This window comes from Symphodus melops (genome assembly GCF_947650265.1).
Source record: "Symphodus melops genome assembly, chromosome: 16".
Taxonomy (NCBI): domain Eukaryota; kingdom Metazoa; phylum Chordata; class Actinopteri; order Labriformes; family Labridae; genus Symphodus; species Symphodus melops.
In genome coordinates this window covers 13,172,032-13,195,933 of record NC_136706.1, presented here as the reverse complement: position 1 = coordinate 13,195,933, position 23,902 = coordinate 13,172,032, and the positions used below count along the sequence as shown (strand labels likewise).

Here is a 23,902-nt window from a genome sequence, read left to right as displayed (position 1 = left end):
GAGAGATTTCCATATAGTGCAGATCTTTTTTTTTTCCTTTTTCGTAAAGCACCATAACAAAGCATTGATATTCTGCATAGATTGGACTCCTCTTTAATTCTCTGGGTGTGCTTCCTGCTGCCGTCTCTTTCAGCTGGTGTCATGGCACTTGCAGAGTGAATCCTTCACTGCTTGGTTTAGACAGTAGTAGTTTTACCATCTCATGTTTCATGGAGTTCTGCATCATTAGATTATATGTGCAGATAGCAGAGCTGACAGCATGGAGATGATATGGAAAACAGCTAATGGGGCAGATTCAATCGAACTAATGTAATAAAAGTTAGCATCCTCATCCAGCAGATTAACTCGATGAAAGAAAAGTAAAATCAATATATCAATTTTGATTACTTCACAGTCAGAAGGCATTATTCATTACCTTACACATACTTGCTATAATTATGCTACAAAGGAAAATATCACACATAGTAACTTGCTGTCAAACCTCAAATACTGCAGTGCCTCTTTTATCATCAGACATAAGTGGGGACCCATATGCTTTAGACACTGAGGTGACTCACATATTCACTGAAACATAACTTGCAAAATGTTGTCATTAATTTTTCACTAGTTGGAATGTTAAGTTAAATCCTGGATGTATATATTTATTCTAATTCTTTAGCATTTTTACATTTTTTATGTTTTTTACTTTGTATTCATAAAATCTTTAGTTGCTAATAGTGTGTGTTTGATGACATGTCAAGAATTGATTCTTACTCTGCTGATGTAACCCCACAATTCCCCAGTTTTGGATCAATAAAGTACATCCATCCATCCATCCATCTATCCAGCATTATAGTGATCTTATTTCAGATCACTATGAATGGTATCTGATGACCAGCAATGTGAAAGGACTGTGTCAGGAGTCAGGACTCACTATGGTTGGATCCAGGGCCAACATATTGTTTCACTGATATGAACAACCAGTCTTCTTTTAAATTGAAAAAATATATATATGAAAAAACTCTGCTATCAAAAAGTTTCATTGCAAGTTTAGTTCTTCTTGAGAGCACTCAAACTATTCTACACATTTTTCCAACAAGTGAGAATAATCAATAATAAAAAAAAAACTACTTTTCAGAAACATTTCTATTTTTTAATTGGGTTTTACAATCCAATCATCACCAATGTGGGTCATGTAATAACAACCATAAAGCACAAATGCGTGTCAAATTTGCAATATTGATTGATTGATATTTAGGTTGTGTTGATTCTGATGTCAACACATACATTAAGGGTTGAGTTTTTTATAGTCCATAGGGAGGTCGTGCTAACTAGAAAAGGTCGAAAGGCAAAATGCAGTGAACTTTTAGTTGGAACGGATGTTACACTCTTGCTCAGAGTTCATTTTGTGTTCCGAGTGTTAAACTTGTTAACGCCAAAGTTTACCTACAAATATTTATTTGTTGATCTATTCTCAAACCGATGAAGCTGAATTTATTCAGTCTGTTATTTCATTGTTGGGTCAGTATATTTTTTCACACAGCTACATATATCTCAGGGAACAGTTGTGTATCTTTGTTTATGGATTCACTGTTTAAATGGAAAATGGAAAAACTCTCCAGACAAAGATAAAGAATTAGACTCTTGGATTTAAATCCATCGCTAAGAGTTTAACCACTTATTATCAAACACAAATTTAATACAATATGTCCAGAATAATACCTTTTATTTTACTCACACTCTCATTTCTGTTGAACCCACAACATCGACCACCTGTTTGTGTTGGGCTCTTACTGCTGTTTTAACAATGTGATGATTTTTGTACTAACAACGTCGTCAAATGATTGTGTTTTTATCACCATCCTCTGACTAATAAAAAAGTGGTATGCAGCTCTTTTGGAAGTGGCAACATGCGAATGACCGAGAGAAGATTTGAAGTCTATAACATTAGCGCCTATATACTGTATGTATCGAGGTTCTGACTTGGCATCAAAAGGCTTTAAAGTAATTTGAAAGCATTCTGATGCTTGGATAAAACAACGACGTGTCTATGGGTATTAACAGAAACAGGGGACTTTTAAGTATCTCCAGCATTGAAAAATGTGATTTTTTTTATGGCAATCCCTGATCAATCAAGGCTCTGCACTCTTCGTCTGTTTCGATCATTTAATTAGATCGTCATGTTAGATCATCATAAAGGGAGAAGCTGACTCGCCCACTTAGTCTGTTTAACTGGTGCTTCACACTCTCTTCTGCCTGTTCACACACATCAATCACACCATTATATTCTGAAAATGTGTGGAGTAGGTGGTGAGTGGTGAGTGTCAGTTATTTCATAGAGGGAAGGAAAAGATAAGTGCCCAAAATGTGAGGCTACTCATTTCGGGGAATTAGATTCAAGCAATGTGTTTTTCTTCAATTGACTTATAAGTAGATTATTTTTTTTCATTATGTCAAAGACTCTGAGTTCTTAATCCTCAATTCAACTCTTGTGTACCTCTTCTTCCTCGTACACATTAACCCATACAGTGCACTGCACTCAGCCCAGTATGATGGAGCATGGTTGTGTAACAGCCCACTGTTAGCTCATTATGTCATATTGTTAGGCCATTATCGCAGCACACAGCCTGGCAGTCATTAGCAGCCTGGCTGATAACTCAAACGGATAGGTAGGCAAGCTGAGCAGGGGAGGGAAAAGATGGGGGGGAGGATGAAGATAATGAAAAGGAGAAAAAAGAAAAGAAACATACATGAAATGCAAGACTTCATTTCTTCTGTCTGCATCTTCTCATCCTGATGATTTTTACTGACAAAACACAGGGATTCAAATTCATCATCTATCATTCAGGTCTTTTAACTTGCACATAAAAAATCATCTGAGTTGAAGAATGAGCAACATAGAAACATGATCACATTCGTCATAGCCATTAAAATCCAATCATTATCAGTCCACATGCAGTATCGTCTTTCTATGTGCACCCTGGAGTGTGACATTATTACATTTACATACCCTAAAGCTCAAAGCCTTGCTTTGTGTGACCTGCATAGACTTTTCCCAAGCCCAATGAGGGTGATTAGAGCCGCATTCAAAGTCGAAGGCGGCTCGTAATGACAGCATTAAATGTAGCCATAGTCATAACTCAGCAGCAGGGGGTCCATCAGAGTACTTATTATAGCGATGGCTCACAGTGGTTGGAAGTTATGTAACACCACAGCTGTATTTAACAAAAAAAAAAAAGCTTATTGCAGTAATGACCAGGCATACCACAGAATACCAAAACCTTTTTAAAATTCTCTACTTCTATGGTGGTTGAAAATATTGTATTTAATATTCATAATTTAATCAACTTCTAGCAGTTATTTTAATATTTGCAAACCTGGAAAAAATGCATTTGGTTAGATTTGGCCTTCCGGGTCTGTATTCACCTAGCTTTTTATCTTACAGCTGGAGGGCTCCTAAATCACGCTGAAACGTTTTACGTAGGGCTTTTTTCTTAAAAGTAAATTACAAAGCTGCTGAGACCTATTCACACTAACGATAAATCACTAAGAGTGGTGCGCCGTCAGCCGGGGACATAATTGCATTCCGCACTAGATCAACAACAAGTTTGATACCCAAACGATTTAGCCTACATCTTTTCATTAATTCACAGTCTCCCACTGTCTCTAAAACATTTAGTCTCGCTGCAGCCATTTTGGATTTTTTTGTGAATAGATCTTAGTGAGTTAGGAGTCCTCTCGAGGACTTTTAAGCTCCTCTAGATTTAGGAGCTACTTTTAGGCCTAAAATACTTTGTGAATTGCCCTTAGTAAAAACCAATTCAGAGTCGTAAATTTAAGACTGACACACCCATTATTTTTATGTTGATTCTCTTAAATTCGCCAGTTAGGAGCTACTTTTAGCGCTAAGATCCTTTTGTGAATACCTGATCTGTATGAGGAGTTTTTGGAGGTTTTCTACTTTACAGAAAATCCCAAATTGCAGGGAAACCTTTAGTTCTGAAAGGTTTTATAGCAGCCAACTTAGGACAAAACAACAATTGATGTTAGTAGAAGGACTGATGCTAGTAAGTGGCGCACTGACACCAGGCCCAGTTGTGCCGTACTGAGCCGAAACACGATTGTCCCCCCCCTCCCCATTCCCCCTCTGGCCTGCACTCATACTGCTCCAGGACTGACCAGGCCTGAGCCAGGATGCCTCTTGTAGCCTATATAAGGTCGCAATAAATCAGATGCATGGCTTAACATGATGTGCTTAGTACAAGACAGGCAAACTCAGATAAATTAAACAATCATAAAGGGACTGGGGAAGGGAGCCAGAGTATCTAGAGAAAACGCACTCAGGCACGGGAAGAATAGACAGATAAACCCTGTGCCATCTGAAAGATACAAACAGGAACTGTGTAGTGTTATGCCACCCTGCCTCAGTGTTATCCAAATTAAAACATTACGTCTAAGGTACAAAACAATTTAATACAAGTTTAAACCAAAAAATAAGCAGCTTCATTCTCCTTGACTCGACTTTAATTATCTTGAAAAGGAGCGTGTTAAAACTCTTCTGGCTAAGATGCACATTTGTTGTATCTCGTGTTGTGAGATTTGCATTTAGTGGTTGCTCACAAATCTACCGATGTGTCTGTATCACAAAGCACTCCTGCCCGCCGAGTTTATTGCAGTTATGCGTCATAATTCCTCGCTATTGAAGTCGTCAGCATTCATTTCTCTGCTGCCATTTGAGGCCACCAACCTGTGAAATTGCTTGTTGGAACCTTAAGAATAAGAATAACTTTATTGAGTATTATGTTATTAGAGAGCCATTCAATTTTTCTTAAGTTTCACATCACTATCTCAGAGTTTACTGTGATAGTCCAGGTAGACAGGGAATGAGGGATAAGCGAGACTTGGACTGAAATGAGGGGAGACGGATTTGTGGAGAGGGAGTGGACTCAAGCAGAGCCTTTTAATTTAATGTCTTTCATCTTTAGCCTGAATGTCATAGCGTCTGTGTGTGTATAATGGCTGTACAAGGAGGTTTTTGTAATAGACCGCATGGGGAAAATATTTTCTTGCTTTTAAAGGGGAGTTAAGTGTGTCTGTTACTTCATTCGTGCTGCTAAAAATGCATATGAGCACCTGAATCACATCCTGCGTATGAGCTTTCAATTTTCACGGTAATCAGCTTATGTCTGCAGAGGGTGGCAGAGCACAGGAGGTGAATAATATTTTGTGTGCGCCCAGTGTGTACGTGTACTTTTTAGCATCACTTTTGATGTCAGCTCATGTCTCTGCGGAGGAGCGAAGCCACGGGAGGTAAAAGCCTGCTGAGAGGCTGAAGGCGGGGGACAGCAAAAGAGTCTTAGAGTTTTTCTTCACCTCTTTCTCTCCCTCTTTCACTGCCCCCCCCCCCCACTCCCCCTTTGCTGTCTTCATCTGAATCATCCCTCTGTCCATGCAAAGGTCTCTAAGAACGACATTGAAATGAAAATTCAAGCAGGTGGAAAGTAGAAGGGGAGTGTGCCTGTGTGCGAGAGTGAATGCAAACGATTGTGTCTTTCCATATCAGCCTGAGCTCAAACATACGCAGCCTGCATGCAGTTTCACACATTTACCTACACGCAAGCCTAATTTGCTCCTACGAACTTGTCAAATTAAAGTTGAAATCGTGCCGTGGAATTAAATAGGTAGAGAAAATTAAGTCCACCTTAATCAGCATTTCGCCCATCCGACTCATTTCAAAGTCTGTCAAATCATTTTTTTCCTAATCTGTAGGTGAATACAAACGATGGGTTGCAGACCGTCCTTTAGCTCATCCCCACGCCTCGTACTCACTTCTGTCGTTTGGATAGTTATGAAACAGGACTGTTGGTGTTTACAGAGCCGCTATCAGGCGCTTGTACTCGCCCTTTTGTTTCCATGACAGGAAGTTTCAGCTCCAGATCATCTTGGAAGGTTTTTAGAAGCCTGCTATTTAGAAATCAGCACAACCATAAAAAAATGAAATAACTGCTGGCTTCAGGATGTGAATAAATAAATACCTACTTACAGAGTGCGGAAGACACCTTTGTGCAGGTCGGTGTGTTTCTTTGACACATGAATGGAAGGTAGTAATTACTCAGGCCGGAGATACAAATTGCATGTATACTTGAGGACTCTCCGACCTTTAAAGGTTACATTCAGTGGAAGAAACAGGGAACCTGCTACTTGCTTGTTGTGAGGTAGAAAATAACAGTGTATACATTGGAGTGGTGAATGGTTTTGTACAGCAGTGGCTGATTATCTTTTGTTAAGAGGATCAGAGTTAGCATGGCGTCACAGGCGTGCGTCTTTGGGCTGACACAAGCCTCGACTATGTTAAAATAATATACTGCACACTCACAGCAGGAAAGAAGCAGCAGGTGCTGTGAGGACTGTTTGTTTCCCTGGGATTCGTCTCTCAGGCTACATACTGTACAGGCTTTTCTAACCATCTTGAGCTTGTCATGATTCAATGCAGCCTGACAAGAGAAAACAACTCAACTGCTAAGAAAAAAACTATGTGTGATATATTGAGGAAAAGTCACCCAATCTATATTTCGATTCATGGTTTACATTTACATCTTAGCTAAAGCTAAGACAATGAAGACTGTTGCCTTTAATGCAAGAATGTCCGGCGGAATTATTTAGTAGCCATAACCCTCTCATTTCAATTTGTGGTTTATGCTGATCGTTTAATCTCGATGTATCATTTTCTACTGACAGTCGACAGAACAGCTCCCACAAAAAAAAAAAATCCCCTCATTTTTGCCCTCCCACACATGCAACTATCTCTCTCTCTCTCATTCTGACAGCCATGTTCTGCCTTGAAACCTTATAACGAAAGCCATTAAAAAAAGAGAAAGCATATTGTAATGAGAAACTTTTTTTGTTTTTGCTTGTAAGAGAAAAGGCGACATCAGATGCTTCGTCAGAGATGGAAACGTGTCTGTGTGATCACTGATCCCTCTGAGTGTACTAGCCTGCAGAAAGCTGATACTTGAGGACCCGTCATTCTCGTGGAGAGCAAATTCTGATTCTGACTAAAGTTAGAAATGTGGAAGATAAAGCCGTGGGGAGTTGTCAGAAATCTGTCTGCAATAGCATAGTGTCTGTGTCACTGTTTTGTACTCCATTCTTTTCGTCTCTCATTAAAGCATCTCTCTGTTTTCTGATTTTGTCCCCCTTTTTCTTTCTCGTTACGTTGTTTCGTTTTGTTTTGCTTCTCTTGCAGATGTGACACGTACAGCTTGATCTTCTGAAATAAAATAATCATGTGACATTTATAACAAGAAGACTTAAAAAAAAAGAAAAGCTAAACAGCTTGCTAACCAAAATTGATTCTTTTCTGACAATTGCCCAAATATAATTGTTGGAATGCTAAATTTACTTACAGTGACAGTGCACTCTGTTTCTATGTGACACACACAGTCAGCCATCCAGCACAACCTTGCCCATTAGAATGAAAATGTATAAGAACGTGAGTTGTTTACGGAGGGTGAGCATTTTCTTCTTCTCCCCGTGGTAACCTGTCAGGGTCATCAGAAGGTCACAGTGCCAGTCTCAGTGATCAGAAAGCTAGACTGGTGATCCTCCTCCTGCTGTTCTTGAGAGGAAAGCTAACGGTGGAGGATTCTGCTGCTTTTAGTTATCTTATTTATAAAAAAAAAAAAAAAAGATTAATTCCAGGAACCAAAAGACAAAATTAAGAATTGAATCCCTCATTATAAATTCCTCCTGCAAGACCAGACATCCCAAACTAGTAAAGAGAGCAGAAGAAAATTCTGCGGCGAAGAAGCTTTAGTCGGGGAGATGAGAGATGAGTCACCGGTACTTACAGAGATGTTCTTTATCATGAAGAATTCAAGAAGTTAAAACAAACGTCAAGCAAATTATTTTTTCAACAGGAACTTGGCTTTCAGGATGCCAGCCCCAACAAAGAGGAGATGAGGATGACATTGGGACTTTTTTTTATGAAAAGATACTTTTAAGTGAGAAAACTTAAGCCACATATAAACGATTGTGACCGACATGTTTATTGTGAATGGCCCACAGCTGGGGTCGCTTGTTTTAACTGTTGAGGCATTATGGCATTTTTGTGACATTTCTGTTACGAAGCGAGTTTGTATACAATTTGAAGGGGAGAAAAAGGCAAGTGGTACAATGTTTGGTGTCACTTTAAATTTAAGTTCGACAGATGAAAGTGTGTTTTGTTACTACTGTAAGCACTCCTTATACTGCTACTTTGTCACGTGTAAAAGATGATTGGTGCATGTGTTAACATTGAAGCTCAATTAATCTTTTTTTCCCCATCATGCTACTTGCAACGACTATCTGATTTCATGATGCACAATTTAGCGCCAATTTAGCACAATAATGATAGTTTTTGCCTTTATTTTGATGCTATGAAACTAGACAAACTCAAAACTCAAAGGTAGGGAAGAACATGCTGTCAACCAAAGAAGAGTAGGAAGCAGATTTGTCCGGTACACAGATATCGCCCCAGTTTTTTGGGGGGTTTTTTACTGGTTGCTTCATATGGACTTTATTTCCCCACCTACTTGCAGACGAATTTTCCTGATTATTACCTGTTGCATTCACACATCGGCTCAGTCTGACTTCTTGGGGAAGTTTTACTCAAAGGCTGGCTGGACATAAAGCTGGACTATGTAAAAGCAGAGGAAACCCTTCTGACATTTGCATTCCCACAATCAGCCCATCCTGACAGTTAAGGGGCGTGTCCAGCTGTGTGTAAAAAGTTTGAGTGAGCATGGCAGTAACCTGTCAATTTTGTCTGACAAATCCCCAAGGTGATACAAACATAAAGCTAAGAAAGCCATTAAAAAACATCTGGATATCACACACTCGAGAGTCATTAGAGTTGATTCAACAAGATAAATTACTCATATTAGTTTAAAAACTCACAGGAGTATGTTATAAAGAGGAGAATAGAATCTTATTTAAAAAATAATTTAGTTGTGAATAACTAACAAAATAAAATCTAAAAGCAAAAAAAATCTGATAAAAATGAAATATTTTCTGCAGAGCAGCAGCCGGGCACAGTGAGTTGGTAACTTTGCCAAAGTACAATAGCTTTGTTGCTGTTTTTTTTTTTCCTTCTGGTTCATTTCATATATCTTAAAGATTCATTGTTTCCTGTGCATCCCCCGCGTAATGAAAGCTTAAGGAAAAGTTGTTGTCACGCCCGGAGCTGAACAAAAAAAAAAAAAAGAATTCCCTGAATCCTAATGGCCCTGCTGGCATTCGAGCAGTCTTTAAGCTTGTTGTTCCTTAATGATGCAGATTCATTCATCACTTTTATTCCATATATCCACTTAAGCTGTGCTCCACATTTTTCTCCAGTCATTATGCTCTCCTGCACTGCATGGCTCTCCGCTTCCACAGTGGGACGTCCAGATTTGAAAATTGTTATTTCCTGTTGACAGTGAAGAGGTAAACTCATATAATGTGTGAAATATATAGATGCTAAGTTAATGAATATATGCTGAAGAACATCTATTGAAATGGACCAAAGCAGCAGCAGCCACACAGAAACTCCATATTCCATTCCTTGAGATGGAGAGAATTAATTTGTAAAACTGTTTATTTTAGTTCGTGAAAAAAGTCTCAGCTAAGCTCAAGTGCATTCACCACCAACTCTCCCTTCTCACTTTCCAGTCCCTGCTGCTGACGGAACCTCTCCTCATTCATGTTTCCACTGAGACTTTCTTTCAACCTCACTTTTATTTCCACTTTCATGCAAAATGTGACTGAAATGAGAGATGCAGGTAGTTTGAGAGATGATCATCATCGTTTGGAATCAGGTACAGGTTTTAGGATTGATTTTGTCAGCAGGTGTTGTCAGTGTTTATATGTGTACTGTGTAGCTTTGACCTAACCCTGAGGTCAGTTGCTGATGATCAATATGTGAATCAATATCCATATATGTGCTCTGGTGTTTTCTCATTTCATGCGAGTCACACCACTTGAGAAAGACTTGACATTGACTTAACATGGTCAATAATCCACATGTCCTATATACAGAGTGCACTCTAGCATGGCATGCTACCTTGACTACCCTTAAACACAATCAATATGTTAGTACAAAGTTTACTTTTAAAGGAATGCTAGTGGAAGGAAATCATTTGACGCTGCAAGCTCCGATTTGAAATCTAAACTTCAAAAGAAAGCTTCTTGTGTTTTTCTCCATTTTTAGCTCATTTCAAGCAGGTTTTATGCTTGCTGTGTTTTTTTAAAAAAGGCTGCACTTTTTCTTGCCTTAAGGCCCATTGTGTATCTTCATTTTTTTTTTTAACAGTGCTTTTGTAGGGAGAGAGAAGCCAAGTGCATCTTGTAGAAGAGGAGTAAACAGACCCAGTGACTGATGGGCGAAGAGAAAGATAGGGCATGAGAGATAGGAGAGAATGGGGAGCGAAAGCTAATATACTTTGAGATGGGGGAGACAAACTTTGTGCGACATCTGAGCAGTTCTTTGTTTTTTCTTGTTCGGTTTCTACTAGGGCAGAGAGAAGGAAATAGCTCCAGAGATGACGTGTGATGAGAGGAAGGAATCAAATGAAATATGGAAGAAATGTGGAAAGGGGGGGGGGATGACGAGTTCTCAGCAGATGCCATAATCTCTTCAAATGCACATTGTACTCCTAGCTTATAATCAGTATTTGGGAGCAGCAGGAGCACCTACCCATGAAATGCAAAAACTGATGGGATCACATTGAATTTGAAAACAAACAAAAAATGTCTTGTTTGTTGTATACCAACACATCTGTTTCATTTCTCTTCCAATTTTCTGCACCTTTTTTCCCCAGTTTTTTACTTGTCTCTTCTCCATTTCCATGTTCAGCCCTGGAGTCTGGACAGTCTTCCTCCTCTCTTGTCTCCCCCAATGGATTTCGACCTCTATTAACCTTTCCTCCTTTCATTTTCCCTTAATTCTCCTCTTGTTTCTTGCCAATCATCATTTCTCTCCTTTCATTTTACCAAGCTCGCTTCTTTTGCCTTTACTTATACTCTGTTCTCCTGTCAGGTCTCTCTCCCACTTCCTTTATCAGCATGATCTCCTTCCTTGTTCTTTCTACTCCCCGGATGCCCTTATTTTTACCTTCATCTCCTCTTTTCTCTTTAATTCATCTGTAATGTATGCATATCTGCCTGTCTTCCCTCAGAGTGCGGACCTTCCCTAAGGATTCAGCCTTACTGGGTAGGGACACTGTTCGAGCCCTGATGTACTACGCTTTGAAGGTCTGGAGCGATATCGCGCCGCTTAACTTCCACGAGGTGGCGGGAAGTGATGCAGACATTCAAATCGACTTCACAAAGGCCGACCACGATGATGGATATCCCTTTGACGGGCCGGGGGGCACCGTGGCACACGCATTTTTCCCCGGAGAGAGGTTCACAGCTGGAGACACGCACTTTGATGATGACGAGGCCTGGACCTTCAGATCTCCAGGTGAGAAACATGATCATGATCTGCTACAATAATCCAAAGATTATGTTTGAACCAATGTATAACATCAATTGAGTGCCAGCAGCACAGGATAAAAAAAGTTTCAGGTATCATGGAGCTTAATTTAAAAAACATTCATCCTCAATTCTGTTTTTTCAAAGATGTATCCATTGTTTATTTTTTACTGACAACCATTCATCTTTCACTTGAAGGTCACTGTTTCAATCTCTGTTCATTGTGGCTGACTGCTTCAACCATAGTTGCTGTTAGCTTACTTTAATCTAACTGATTGAGCCAAACATTTAACTTCCTGCTGGCCATTTAAACCACACGTTTCTACTGTTTTCTACTGTTCTACAATTTATCCATTACTCATTTTTACTTGAAGCTAACTTCAACCATTAAGCTTGCTGTTCAAACCATTAATATTTTATCTGACTTTATGAAGCATTATTATTTTCTCGTTAAGTGTTTCAGCCATTGAACATTCTCTCTTATGTAACCATATTAACTCATACATACAGTATGGCTTTTTTTAAACACTATCTATTTTTATTAAGCCATCAACCCTCACTACTTTTAGTAAACTATCAGGTGTGTATCCATTTCAGCTTTTCTGGACATGATCAACTCTTTCTACTTAGCTGTTAAAGCAGTTTACTTCTAGCTGTGGAGACTAGCTTGTTTGCTGAACTTCCTCACAATCAAAATTGAACATACAGTATATTGTGTTACCCTTGACAGGTTAATGGGCAGCTTACTGGTTACAGTTTTAAGAGATCAGCATCACAACTTGTATTCCAATCTTGCAGCATGTTCTCCTTTAATTCGTTGAGGTAATTAGTTGAGCTTAGCACGTAGCATTTGGCATCTCCAGAAGCAGCCCCGGGGTTAGCTATGGTTGAGCATAAGTGCCTCAAGTGATACTACAGTCGCCTTAAGGTTTTTATGCAAAACTCTTTTTTTATGTGATTCAAGTGTTATGAACAAGCTGGTAATCAAATTGGCTAGATAATGTTTAAGACTGACAGCAAAACCATTACTGCCTCAACTAACAGGGACACTGTTTACTTTTCAAACGGGCGTTTAACGCTGAAGTGCTTAAATGATTTATGACTTAAATCAAGTTGCTGAGAATACATTCTCAACATCAACCACGATCAACCAAAAATCATTTGAGCTCATAAATCACGGTGCTCCGCTTGGTTCCAGCTTCTCAAACGTAAGAAGAATGTGCTCCTAAACTTGTAAGTCATTTTTGCTTTCAAACTTTGTCATTGTACTGTGGACTGTTGGCTTGACAAAAGCAGCATTTAGAAACAGGGTAAGCTCTCTCGAGCTTGTTTTTAATTCCATTGATTCAACACTTGAAATATTTCGTTGGAAAATACATTATTTGTCATGAAGTACAACTATATGCACCCCTAATTGACTTGTGTGAAATTTAAGAATAATGTGTATTTATATCATTCAATGTTCATTGATGTTGAGGTTTTGGTAAACTAGATCTTTGAGTTTTGATCAGATGGCTTAGTTTTCCAGAGCAAGACAACTACTGTATTTATTATTATTATTACTGTAATATGAATATAAATCCAAATATGAATGATTATCCATGCTACTCGCTTTATTAGGTCTGTTATTACTGTCATTACTGTGAAACATATTCATTCAATGTGTCTGGGCTATGAGCAGCGTGGGCTGATGGATCGGCTCATTCAATGTTATCCTGAATGATCTGGCCAAATGTCTTTCATCAAACAGTTTTTCAAAGAGTGTGATTACCCGCTGAGGAAGATCTGCGAGTTTGAAATGACGACAGGATGACAGCAGCTTGAAATGGAATTCAATCAGCTCTGCCAATCAAAAGTAGAAAAGCTTATATAAGAACTATATTCGAAGTATCGGTCTGATTTTTGACAGCACTGGAAACCACAACACAGTGCATTTGTGTCTGCTTTAGTAAAGTCCAAATTGTCACTGACTCATTCTTTCACTCCTTCATACATTTATTCACTCTGTACAGACACCATCGTTCACACGCCTCCTCTTTTGTGTTCAAGCTCAACCCTCTGTGTTCTTGTTATCTTGTGTTTGATTGTGAATTTATTGAGAGAGTGTGTTCACTCTGGTGCAAAGGAAATTACTGCTGGCACAACAGGACCATTTTTCAAACGTGACCATGTCTTCACGTTTTGATAAGAACTTCGTCATCATCCTCAATCCTCCCAGCTGTCCTTTACTTTCTTAAAGGGGGTGGGGGGTAGGTAGGGAGGTGACAAGCAAGACAGGGCATGGGAGCATTACGAGTCCACTCATCCAGATGAAATGAGCGGATGGAGTGATCAAGTCGCACTGAATGCATCGCCGGGCAGGCCCTGTCTCAGTGCGGTCACACGGATGACAGTATAAATCATTCACTCCGCTTTTCTCCAACTTGCTTTCTTTTTTTCTTCTTCTCATATGGATGACTGAACTTAAAACGACCTTCTTCTCTTGTCTGCCCAACACCTCCACTCATCACTCCTTTTCAAAAGAAAAATGGACAGCGAAACAGAGAGGCAAAAACAGAGGGAGAGATGCATGCGAAATATGTGATCTGAAATGTCTCAAACAAGTTTAAAAACTCATTTTTAATATAGATAACATAACATGATTTCCCTTGAAGGTCTCACAGTGAGAAGGTCAGTTTACCTGGGAAGTTGTTATTTGATGGGGTACAGTTGATGCGTGATAAAGCAGCATAAAGGTTTGCTATACAGGAGGGTGCAAAGAGTTGCATCCAGAGTGACCATCTAAAATAGAATTGGCATGTGGGGGACGCAGAGAAGCTCTGATGTTAGAGCGGACCCCCAGAAGCTGAGTCCTTGCAGCACTTTTCTCTCTTTCTCTTTGCTGCATGACATCAGCCCTGACTAACAAAACGTTAAGTATCAGCCCTCAATAAGTGGAGTCTAATTGGAAGATAAAAGGTTAAAAACATGTAAGAGAATACATTTATTCACCCCCTATAATTTCATATAATCAACTTGAATAGTTGATTGGCCAGAATGACAGTATGCAATTTCTGCAATTAGGTGGATTTGAAAAGAGTACTTTTACACTTGATTAGTCAGTTAACTTTATAGGGAAAACATTCAAGGTTTATTTTGTGCTTTTATGCCTTCATCAATTGGACTGTGGATAGAGTTGGAAACAGGGATCAGAGAGTGAAGAACGTCATGCAGGGAGAGACCACAGGTTGGAGGCGAACCAACTCATCTTTTAAAGTCATATCTGCTGATTCCAGGTAACTGGCCCGCACGAAGAGAGGAAAATGTGTTATCTGCAATTATGTTGTCTCATATGTGAGTCAGAGTTAGACACATATGGAAGAGTATCGAGAACTTACAGTTCCTCTGTCTTTCTTCTGTTCTCTATGTTTTACAAAAAAAGCATTATTAACACATTTTCTTTGCAAAATGCAATTTTGGTGCTGATGCATGGGTGCTGTTCCTTTTTACCACGACGTCTTCATCATCCTTACTTCTCTTGGTCTTCTGCCATTTCTTATTGTTAGAACAGAATAGATAACAATAAATCTGAGGGTGCTCAAATACTACCTAGGCCTTTATTTGATAGGCCAAATGGTTTTAATGCATGGCCCATGGATAAGTTTGCATAGTCATTGTAATGAATTTCATTTTTCTAATTTGTTGCCATTTCAATTGTATTTTCCAAAGCGCTTCTTAACCATGTTCAAAACAATGTAAATGTGTTGATTTGAGAAGTTGTTACTGAACTGTAAATACTACCTAAGTATTCCCTTCAGACCAGTTCCAATAAGACATGAGATGATGAGGTGCCAAAAGTGTGTGATATATGTGAATGTCATTACTCCTCCACTGATCCCAAATAAAATCTTTTTCATCCCAGGAGAAACAGTATTGGAAGACTTGGCAGCGTATTTGTATTTCTTAGCTCTCACTCAGACATCCCAAATATAGTAATTGCTGGGTGAAAGAAAAATCCGTGACAAAACCTGACATGAATGTCTTTTCCAAAGCTCGAAAAAAAACAGAGAAAAATCTGTCTATATGCAGGCAGCTTTCTTATGAATCAGCAGCACAAACAATTTGAGGAATTTTGCTGAAAACGTGTGATTTTCATGGCTGTGTGTATATTATCTTGTGCAATGTACTGAAAAGAGTGCTCAGTTCGGCACACTAAGTTCCAGCATTCGGGAAAAAAAAACAAAAAAAAAACAATGTTTGCATTTGTGGGCCTTCCCATGGGGATTTTCTCAAACAAGCATTCAAGCAAATCATCCAGAATGTAACATCATTTTTTATTTTGCATTGCCGCCTTTTTTTTTTAGAAATGTATTACCTCAGGATACATTTGTAAAATCTTGCAAGAAGACTAAAAAGTTCAGCATACTCTTGCCTTTCCTGCGAGGTAATTGGGTATCAGGTGTTCTTTTGTTTTGTATCAGGCCCAGATATTTCTCGTCAATGAATGAAGTCATTTAGTGAGCAGATAGTTATCCAAGATTTCAAAAGAAAAGAGATAATACTTTGTAGCTCACGAGTTCAGAGCCCTGCCTAATATCACTGAGGGTGAATCAGGTCAAGATTTATGTTTATCACTCTTTTAATTTGACACAGCGCTCAGTAATCTGAAATGAATACTTTATTTAACGAGAGACATTGGAATCAGACTTCCAATATTCTTCCCTTTATAAGTAAAAATGTGAACAATAAATGGACAATTTTCTGGATCTATAAGTGCAAAGCAATCACTTTCCCACTAAGCTTCTTATGGGGAACCTTAGCTTCGTGTCGATTCTTGCCACTCCTGGCTCAATATAATTGCTGTGATGTTGTCCTGTAGATGTACACAGCTTGTTTTCTGACAACACATTTAATCCTGCTGTCTTTTATCTTCTAAAAGTATCGCTCAACATGATTCTCTGCCATAGATGTAAATTATGGCTGTTTCTTGTGGCATGTGGTCTGCTTTTTAGACGCATCAGTGTTCATTTCCGTCTATACTGTAAATACCTATTTGGAGCTTTAAATTTGAAATCTGTTGAGCCTTTTTTTAAGTACTGAAGTGTAGTAGTGTCATGGGAGCATGGTTTATTTTTGTCTTCAGTGTCATACACAAGAAAGGTCGACAGAAAGATTTAGTGCCCTGTGACCATTTGACCTCTTGATTTAGCTTAAACCTTAACCTGACAAAATGTAGCTTAAAGTGTGTGTGCGTGTGAGTCAGTGAGGCTATCGGTCCCAGCTGGTGGGTCTGTGTAGGGGTGAGGACCTATGTGGATCTCCCTCCTTTGTTTTGCGCTGTCAGGGCTGTGAGCCATATGCTACAGGACAGCAGCTCAATCTGCTCCAATTAGACCTCCCAGCAGGCAGCAACGCGACAGGACAGGCAGACAATGCTGTAATGGAGCCGGAGTGTGTGTGTTTGAATGTGTGCATGGGGTGAGAGAGGGAGGGGAGACGCAGTCTAACAGCTGCAAACATGTAGGTTTGGTTTAATGTGGTTAGGGCAGTGAGGGAGGGAGTCCTCAAAGATGTGTCCCAATCTATAACTGAATTTGTTTTCATTTCTGTTTCTTATCGTCTGCTTTTATCAAGATAACTTAAAGGTAATTGCCACCACTTAGATACAGTGAAAAGACGTTTTTTACGTCACATTAATCTACCTAACATTTGACTGAATAACTGTTCAAAATGATTGCCCTGATTATATTTGTTAATTTCCAAACATAATGTTAATTTTGCCAACCATGAATAATTCACGGGGATTGGACGATGACAGTACCCACTGTGGGTTATTTTGGGATCATTGCTTTTAATATATGAGAAAAATATTGATTGTGTGAAAAAAATGAATCTTTCAAGAAATCTTCTTCTTTGGCCTTGATGAATCCCCTGAAGGATGGAATTCAGATCCAGCACATCAAGCTTTTTCATCTGCAAGGCAGGCACAGACTGCTATTTTTAACTCTTAAATGTGTGTGTGTGTGTGTGTGGGGGGGGGGGGGGGGGGGGGGAGAATATGTCAGTGTCTTTAATCAGCTCCCTGAAGATCGCCACAGACCTTGTAGAATTCTCTTTTCTGTGGTTTTATACTGAAGTCAGATTATAAATGCTTTGTTTAGCCTTGTAGTTTTTTTTTTTTTCTATCCTGGACATGGTGCGCACCGATGGGTGTCTCATGTCCGATTGGTCCTTACGCAAGACAACTAACCCCATGTTGCTCCTGCTGCTTCTTCAGCGGTGTATGAATGTTTATGAGTGACCACTGATGGACACTTTCCATTCACTCCCTCTGATGTGTGTGAACGGGCAGATGTGGTAATTAAAACGTTCTTTGAGTAGTTAGAAGACTAGAAAAGCGCTAAATTAGCTTCATGTCCATTTACCCTTTTTCCTTCTGTGACTTCCCATCTATCCACTATTTTATAACCCCCTACCTCCAAGAAAATATCAGCTTCTCTCTGAGCGGTGGTTTTTCCTGCCTAGCTAAGCCCAGCTACCCAATGGCTATCATATTTGAACATTGTTCTTTCTTTGCAGATTTTTCCAAAGCATGGTATTCCCTTGCGAAGGTATGAACTTGTTAGGTCAGCCCTTAAGGGGAAAAAAGTGAATGTTGGTGCTTCAGCAGATTGTTCAGCTTTGTAATCATCTTTGGAAAAATGAGCCTTATCAGAAAAATCCGCAACTGAGTAATTGCCTGGGCTAATTCCCTCCCCTCTTCTCCAGTGCATTGTTCTCAGCAGGACCCTAAAGCTGGGTCCGCTAAAGCCATCTCCTAATGTGTCTGATGATGGAAAATGGTTGGATATTAGCACCAAATTTAGCGGCCCAGTTCACACCTCCTGCTGTGTGATCGATGGTGCTGGTGTCCATTAGGAACCGTGCGAGGTTGAATGCTTGGTGAGATCAAATAGGTGGAGGTCTTGAAGTAATGTTTTGGCTTTGACAGGTAGCAGATTGCTTCTGTTAATTATCGCTCTGCCCGCAATCTGCTTCTGCAAACTGATTGCTGAGGCTGAAGCAAAAGCATCATTAAGCAGGTGAATTTTTCATGACTTTTGTTTTCGGTGTGTGTGTGTTTCTTTGGTGTGTTCTGTTTATGTCTCTATGAGGATTCTTTGTTGTTGATTGTTGGGGGAAAAACAACACAATGGAAAGCAGATTGGAAAGTTAGATGATAATACGTCTGATATGATTTTACAGACTGCAGAAAGAAGTGGACTTAGCCAAAATCACTTAACCTGTTTGGGTGTGAGCCATCCGTTGGAAGCCTTTAGCTTGGCAACGTGGCCATTAAAAAGTGAGTATATTTGGACAGCAGCATGGCAATTTTTACGTTTCCTTCTTGCTTGCCACTTGGCTGTGGTTGCAACTAGCCAGTCACCCAACATCATACTAGGGGTATACGACACAAGCCAACTTAACAGATAAACAACGCAACCCTCAGTAGTTGGCATATATTATATATACATATATTAGGGCAATAGGATGCCACTCTGATTAGCACAGTCTATATTGTTTGAGTGGGCATGGACAATTAGGGTTAGGGTATAGGCCATGTTTATTCATGGACAATAAACGTTAGTGTAGGATTTCATTTAATTCACTTGATTTTTCTTTCTTTAGGAAAAGGTGCAAAGACAAAATAACGAAACTTGGGTGAAGTGAGTGAAGATTAAGAGAGGCAACAAAGGTCACAGCTGGTGACCTAATAAATCTTTTTTTTTCTGTTGTCTTTGGCTTTGTCCTCCAGCATTTTGTTCCTAACTATAAATTGCATGTTCTATGCAATCTTACAAATGACAACATTTTTTATGCAGCAACTTCAAACTCTTTTTTTTTCTATCCAAAATTCACTTTAATTTTAAGGTCTTGCAAAAAAAAAAAAAAAAGTTGAAATAGAACATTTCTGTTATAAAATGTATAAATCAATGTGGATGGTTTTTGTTGCTTCTCAGGTATTGCACGTTTTAAAAGTTGTTTAGAATTTCTAGGAAAGAATTAAGGTTGTCTGACCATGGGCATGTTTGAAATAAAGGAATTCTTTCACTTTATTTTGCCCTTCAATATTTTGTTAATTGTGGATAGTTGTAAAAGTTGTAAATGGAAAGTGCAGTTTTGTAAATGGAAGGTGCAGTTAGAGCCTTTAAAAGACCAGGAAACATGGTTCTAGAGTTGTTGGTATATGGTGAGAGAAGCTAAATGTACACTCTTTAGGCTACATCGTGTTGTTATGAGCTGATTTTTTTTCGAACGTTACTGAATGTGTAATTTAAAGTTTTGTTGTTAATCCAACCCTGTGCTGTATGTCAGGGTCGTTTCCTGTCTCTGCCCTCAGCTTTACTCCTCAGCTTCTAGAATGATGTCCGGCTGTAACACAGCAGACGAACAATAATAAATTATTGCAGTACACTACAGAACAGAAAACACCAAACAATGCTATAAACAGGACAGTAGTTGCTTCAGAATCCAAACACAAGTAAACAAACCTGAAAGTTAGAGCAGAACGGACAATCAGAGCACAAAGTCCACCAAGAAATCTTAGCTGTTATTCGTAAGAAAATGTAGCTAGCATATCTTTGTTATATTCTGTAACACCCTCAAAAGATAGTCCCTTAAAAAAGAAAAGAAAGGGCAGGTTTTATCCCCCTGACCCATATTCTACTAGATCTCGTTTTTTTTTTTTTTTTTTTTTTTAAGATTTATTTTGGGCTTTTTATGCTTTTTAAGCTTTTATTATAGAGGGAGGAAAGTGGATAGAGTCGGAAATCAGGGAGAGAGAGTGGGGAGAGACATGCGGGAGATGGGCCACAGGCCGGACGCGAACCCGGGCCGCCCGCGTGCGAGGACTATAGCCTCAATGCGTGGGATCGCGCGCACTGCCGCTGCGCCACTGGCGATCCCTCGTTTTCTTCTTTGAGAGAATGCAGTTACTAGAATACAGCAGGAAAACTGTCAGACATACTATATGTCCGAGAGTCTTACTTAAAATATTTACATCTCTGTACCTGTTACTGCAATATGAGGCAACATAGCCTTAAGGTTGCTTGTGGTCACTTAAAGAGCATATTGCAGGTTAAAAAAAAGTTGAGATTAACACTTCATGTTGTCAGATAAGGGCTGTAGAATAAGTACATCAATTTTCTGTATATTCTTCAACACATAAGTGCTCTAATTTAGAGGAGAAAGTGGCTGTTTTTAGCGTCGCTGTTTCGAACTCGCTTTTTTTTTCAACAACGCGTCATATGACGTAACATAAGGAAGTCGCGTTCTGTTACTCTGCTTTGATCGGCTTTATGCGTACGTGTATGAATGAATGAATGAAGCCTTTATTGCCCCTGGGGGAACTTGTCTTGCACCGAGAGCATGAAACACTTTACAAACAAACATTTAGAAGGCAGCACAAAAGAATTAAAGCACAAAAAACACGATTAAAGAGGTGTAATGATACGTGGTAGTGAGTGAGAACAGACAGGATGCCTCCTTGCAGCACACACTCTTCACTGCCATAGTGTGTAACTTGCGCGGTGCACATTCGGGTGCACAGTGTAAGTGGCTTGATTATTCATAGTGTGTTTTGGTGAATTATTCCCACAACCTCAGAAACGATCGAACAGACATGTTGAATATTTCGGCATCAGACACAAAAGCGTTTCCATATTAATGATTTAAATCTTTGGGTGTTTAACATAAAATATTATATACGCAGACAAGCATTTAATGATTTGATCTGCTGGAATCCTCTGTTATATTCTCTAGTGTGAGCGTAATAGACACCGGACAGTCTGTATTAATATATGTAGTCATACGATTTATTATAAATCCAACTCTGTTGCAAGAGAGCGTGAGTGTGTGTGTGTGTGTGTGTGTGTGTGTGTGTGCGCGCGTGTGTGTGCAGTGGGGAAAGACGGAACGCGCGGTTTGGAAACAAACAGAAACACAAGCTTTACGTCTGTCGGTCCTCTATCCCATTAAAACTTTAAACTTTTTGTAGTAGCCTAATATATGTGCACGTATTAAACTGTGGAGTGTGTGCGCTGTTGTGCATGTTTGTGTGGACGTGCGCTGTGAACTCACGTCAGGAGAATCCTGCACCATACACTGTATTTTCTATAACAACGTGAGCACTGGGCTGCATCAGGAATAAACAATAAAGACATCGTGCTGCATTTGCACAGGCCGTGTAATCGGGTTCTCTCTCTCGCGCGCGCGCGCGCACAGCGCGGCACCATAATACGTTGTACAGATTTGCCGTTTTGACGATTAACTCCCATACAATGTTAAGTCGCTCCTTCTACAAATAGTTTTTTTAATGGATTGAATGTGATTACAAACTTTACATATGCTGATGTGTACACAGCACTCGCCCATATATGGCGAGCTGACACCTGTCACTCAGCAGGACGCCTGCTCCTCCTACAACTTGACTTCTCTCCTGAGGCCGTTATTCCTCTAATCCTGCCTGTTTCTGCTCTCTATCACATCTAACAGGTTCAGAATAATAAGCCAGCGGACCATTATATGTAAAGGAATACATATTTTCTTCCTCTTTATTGACGGGAGTGACACTCGGATCCATGATTTTCTATGTTAAACAGACGGGGATTCAGCGGGACTCCCTTATGTTACGTCACAGCCGAATGCGGAAGTAAAAAGCAAAGACGTGCGAAAACGTACTAAAACGTCTCCAGGAGATCCTGTGGGTTATTAATTTCAGAATTTCTTTAAAAACAGTATTGTTAACGTATTTTCCTATGATTAGTTAAGTTTTGTCTTTAACCTGCAATATGCTCTTTAAGTGTTTGCGATGTAAAGTGATCAGTATTAACTAATCCATTCATACACATTCTACGCCACTGACCAAGCAGCAGGAGCAAATTGGGGTTCATTGTCTTGCCCAAGTCCTCACTTGTGGTTGAAGGAGCTGAGGGTCAAATCCCAGACCTTCCAGTGAAGACATGACCGACTCTACTAACTGAGCCGGGGGAATTTGAGACTTGTCTTTTCGTGTCTGCATTAGAGTGTTGTGATTCAGATGAAGGAGAATCAGATATTTGCCTTTTATGAATCCGATAATAAAGGAAACTACATGACAGGATGCACAATAGATAAACATAAGAAGTAGTTGTATTCTACTTGGTAACAAGGACAGACAACACATGTATAAGCTAACCTCTGACTCAGCTGCTTCATTTCATCGGTGGTCTGTTGACCTTGTGCAAGTCCTGGTGGGAAGAGGGGTTTGTTTATTCATGTTGAATCATAATGAGAAGTGAACTTTGCTGCACTGTACACTGTTCACAACAAGCACTGCCAGGGTTGGTACAAACCAAGGTATTTCATCAGCCCATTCGACATGTTATACACAATGGATACACCTGCCACATCAGCAGCTCCAATGCTGGTTCGACTTGTTCGTGTAGTGTCTTTGAGGTATGCGCAACATGGAGAAACTTAAGCCTGTACAAACCCTATGTTTTCTGTTTGTAAATTGAACTTTGGAGGAAACTGTTGACACAAGGAGAGGGAAAAATATTCCCACATATTGAATCTTTAACACTTCTTCATTTTAAAAGAGCTGAACAGGAATGAGTCAAGCACAACGCTATTAGATTTATTATCTTCTACACAGGGATGTTCCAGGCCTAACTTTTTGTTGTCAATTTTATATGCAATATGTTTTTTACTTACTAAGCTAATATACATTGCTTATGGAAAGTGTAAGCATGGATAGATAATTGAGAAAACTGAAACAACTGTGTTGTATTACCCCACACTGTTCTTTAAAAAAAAAAAAAAAAAAAAAAAAATTCCTACAACAAAACTTGTGCTGTTGTTGTTCATCTAGTTCAGCAGTGTCCGAGAGTGCAGATGTATTGATGATTAATGTGGAGCAGAGGTCAGGGGAAGAAGTTCTGGATGTTTTGGCTCTTAAAGAAGGGAGCCTTTGAAAGATGGTCAGTTATTGTGTTCGTCGAAGCTCTCTCTTGGGACTGAAGAATTAGATATTCTTGAGACTGAGGAATTTGTTGGCAACAATCTATGGCTACTCTTGTGTTTGTTTGGTCAGGTCTTATCCCATGCGGTTCAATCTTGGGTCATGTTTTGCTTAATGGTGAACAAGTTGACCAGCTGTATGTACTCAGCTGCTCATGAGGTGCATCCCTGATGAGTCATATTAACCCAGAAGGCAGATTGTAGCCGTTTTTTGAACATGAAACCTTCACATTGTGTCTTGTCACAGTGTTGTGTCATGTTGTATTCATTCAGCTTCTTTGATTTTGTCTTTTTCTCTTCACAAAACCATGTCATGTTTTTCTTTGTCATGTTGTTTCCACGTTAATGGAATATCAGTCAAATTGTGAGGCCAAGAAAGACATGATCTAGGAAAAAAAAAAAAGATGTTTAT

General features: G+C 39.4%; 1 protein-coding gene across 1 annotated transcript in view; it reads left to right on the top strand.

Moving 5' to 3' along the window:
- Positions 1-23,902, top strand: part of LOC306836897 (matrix metalloproteinase-17-like) — a 77,814-nt gene that overhangs the window by 34,705 nt on the left and 19,207 nt on the right. The window contains exon 4 of the mRNA XM_079364265.1: positions 11,175-11,461. Within this exon, the coding sequence (XP_079220391.1) occupies positions 11,175-11,461 (287 nt within the window). The remainder of the gene's footprint in view (positions 1-11,174; positions 11,462-23,902) is intronic.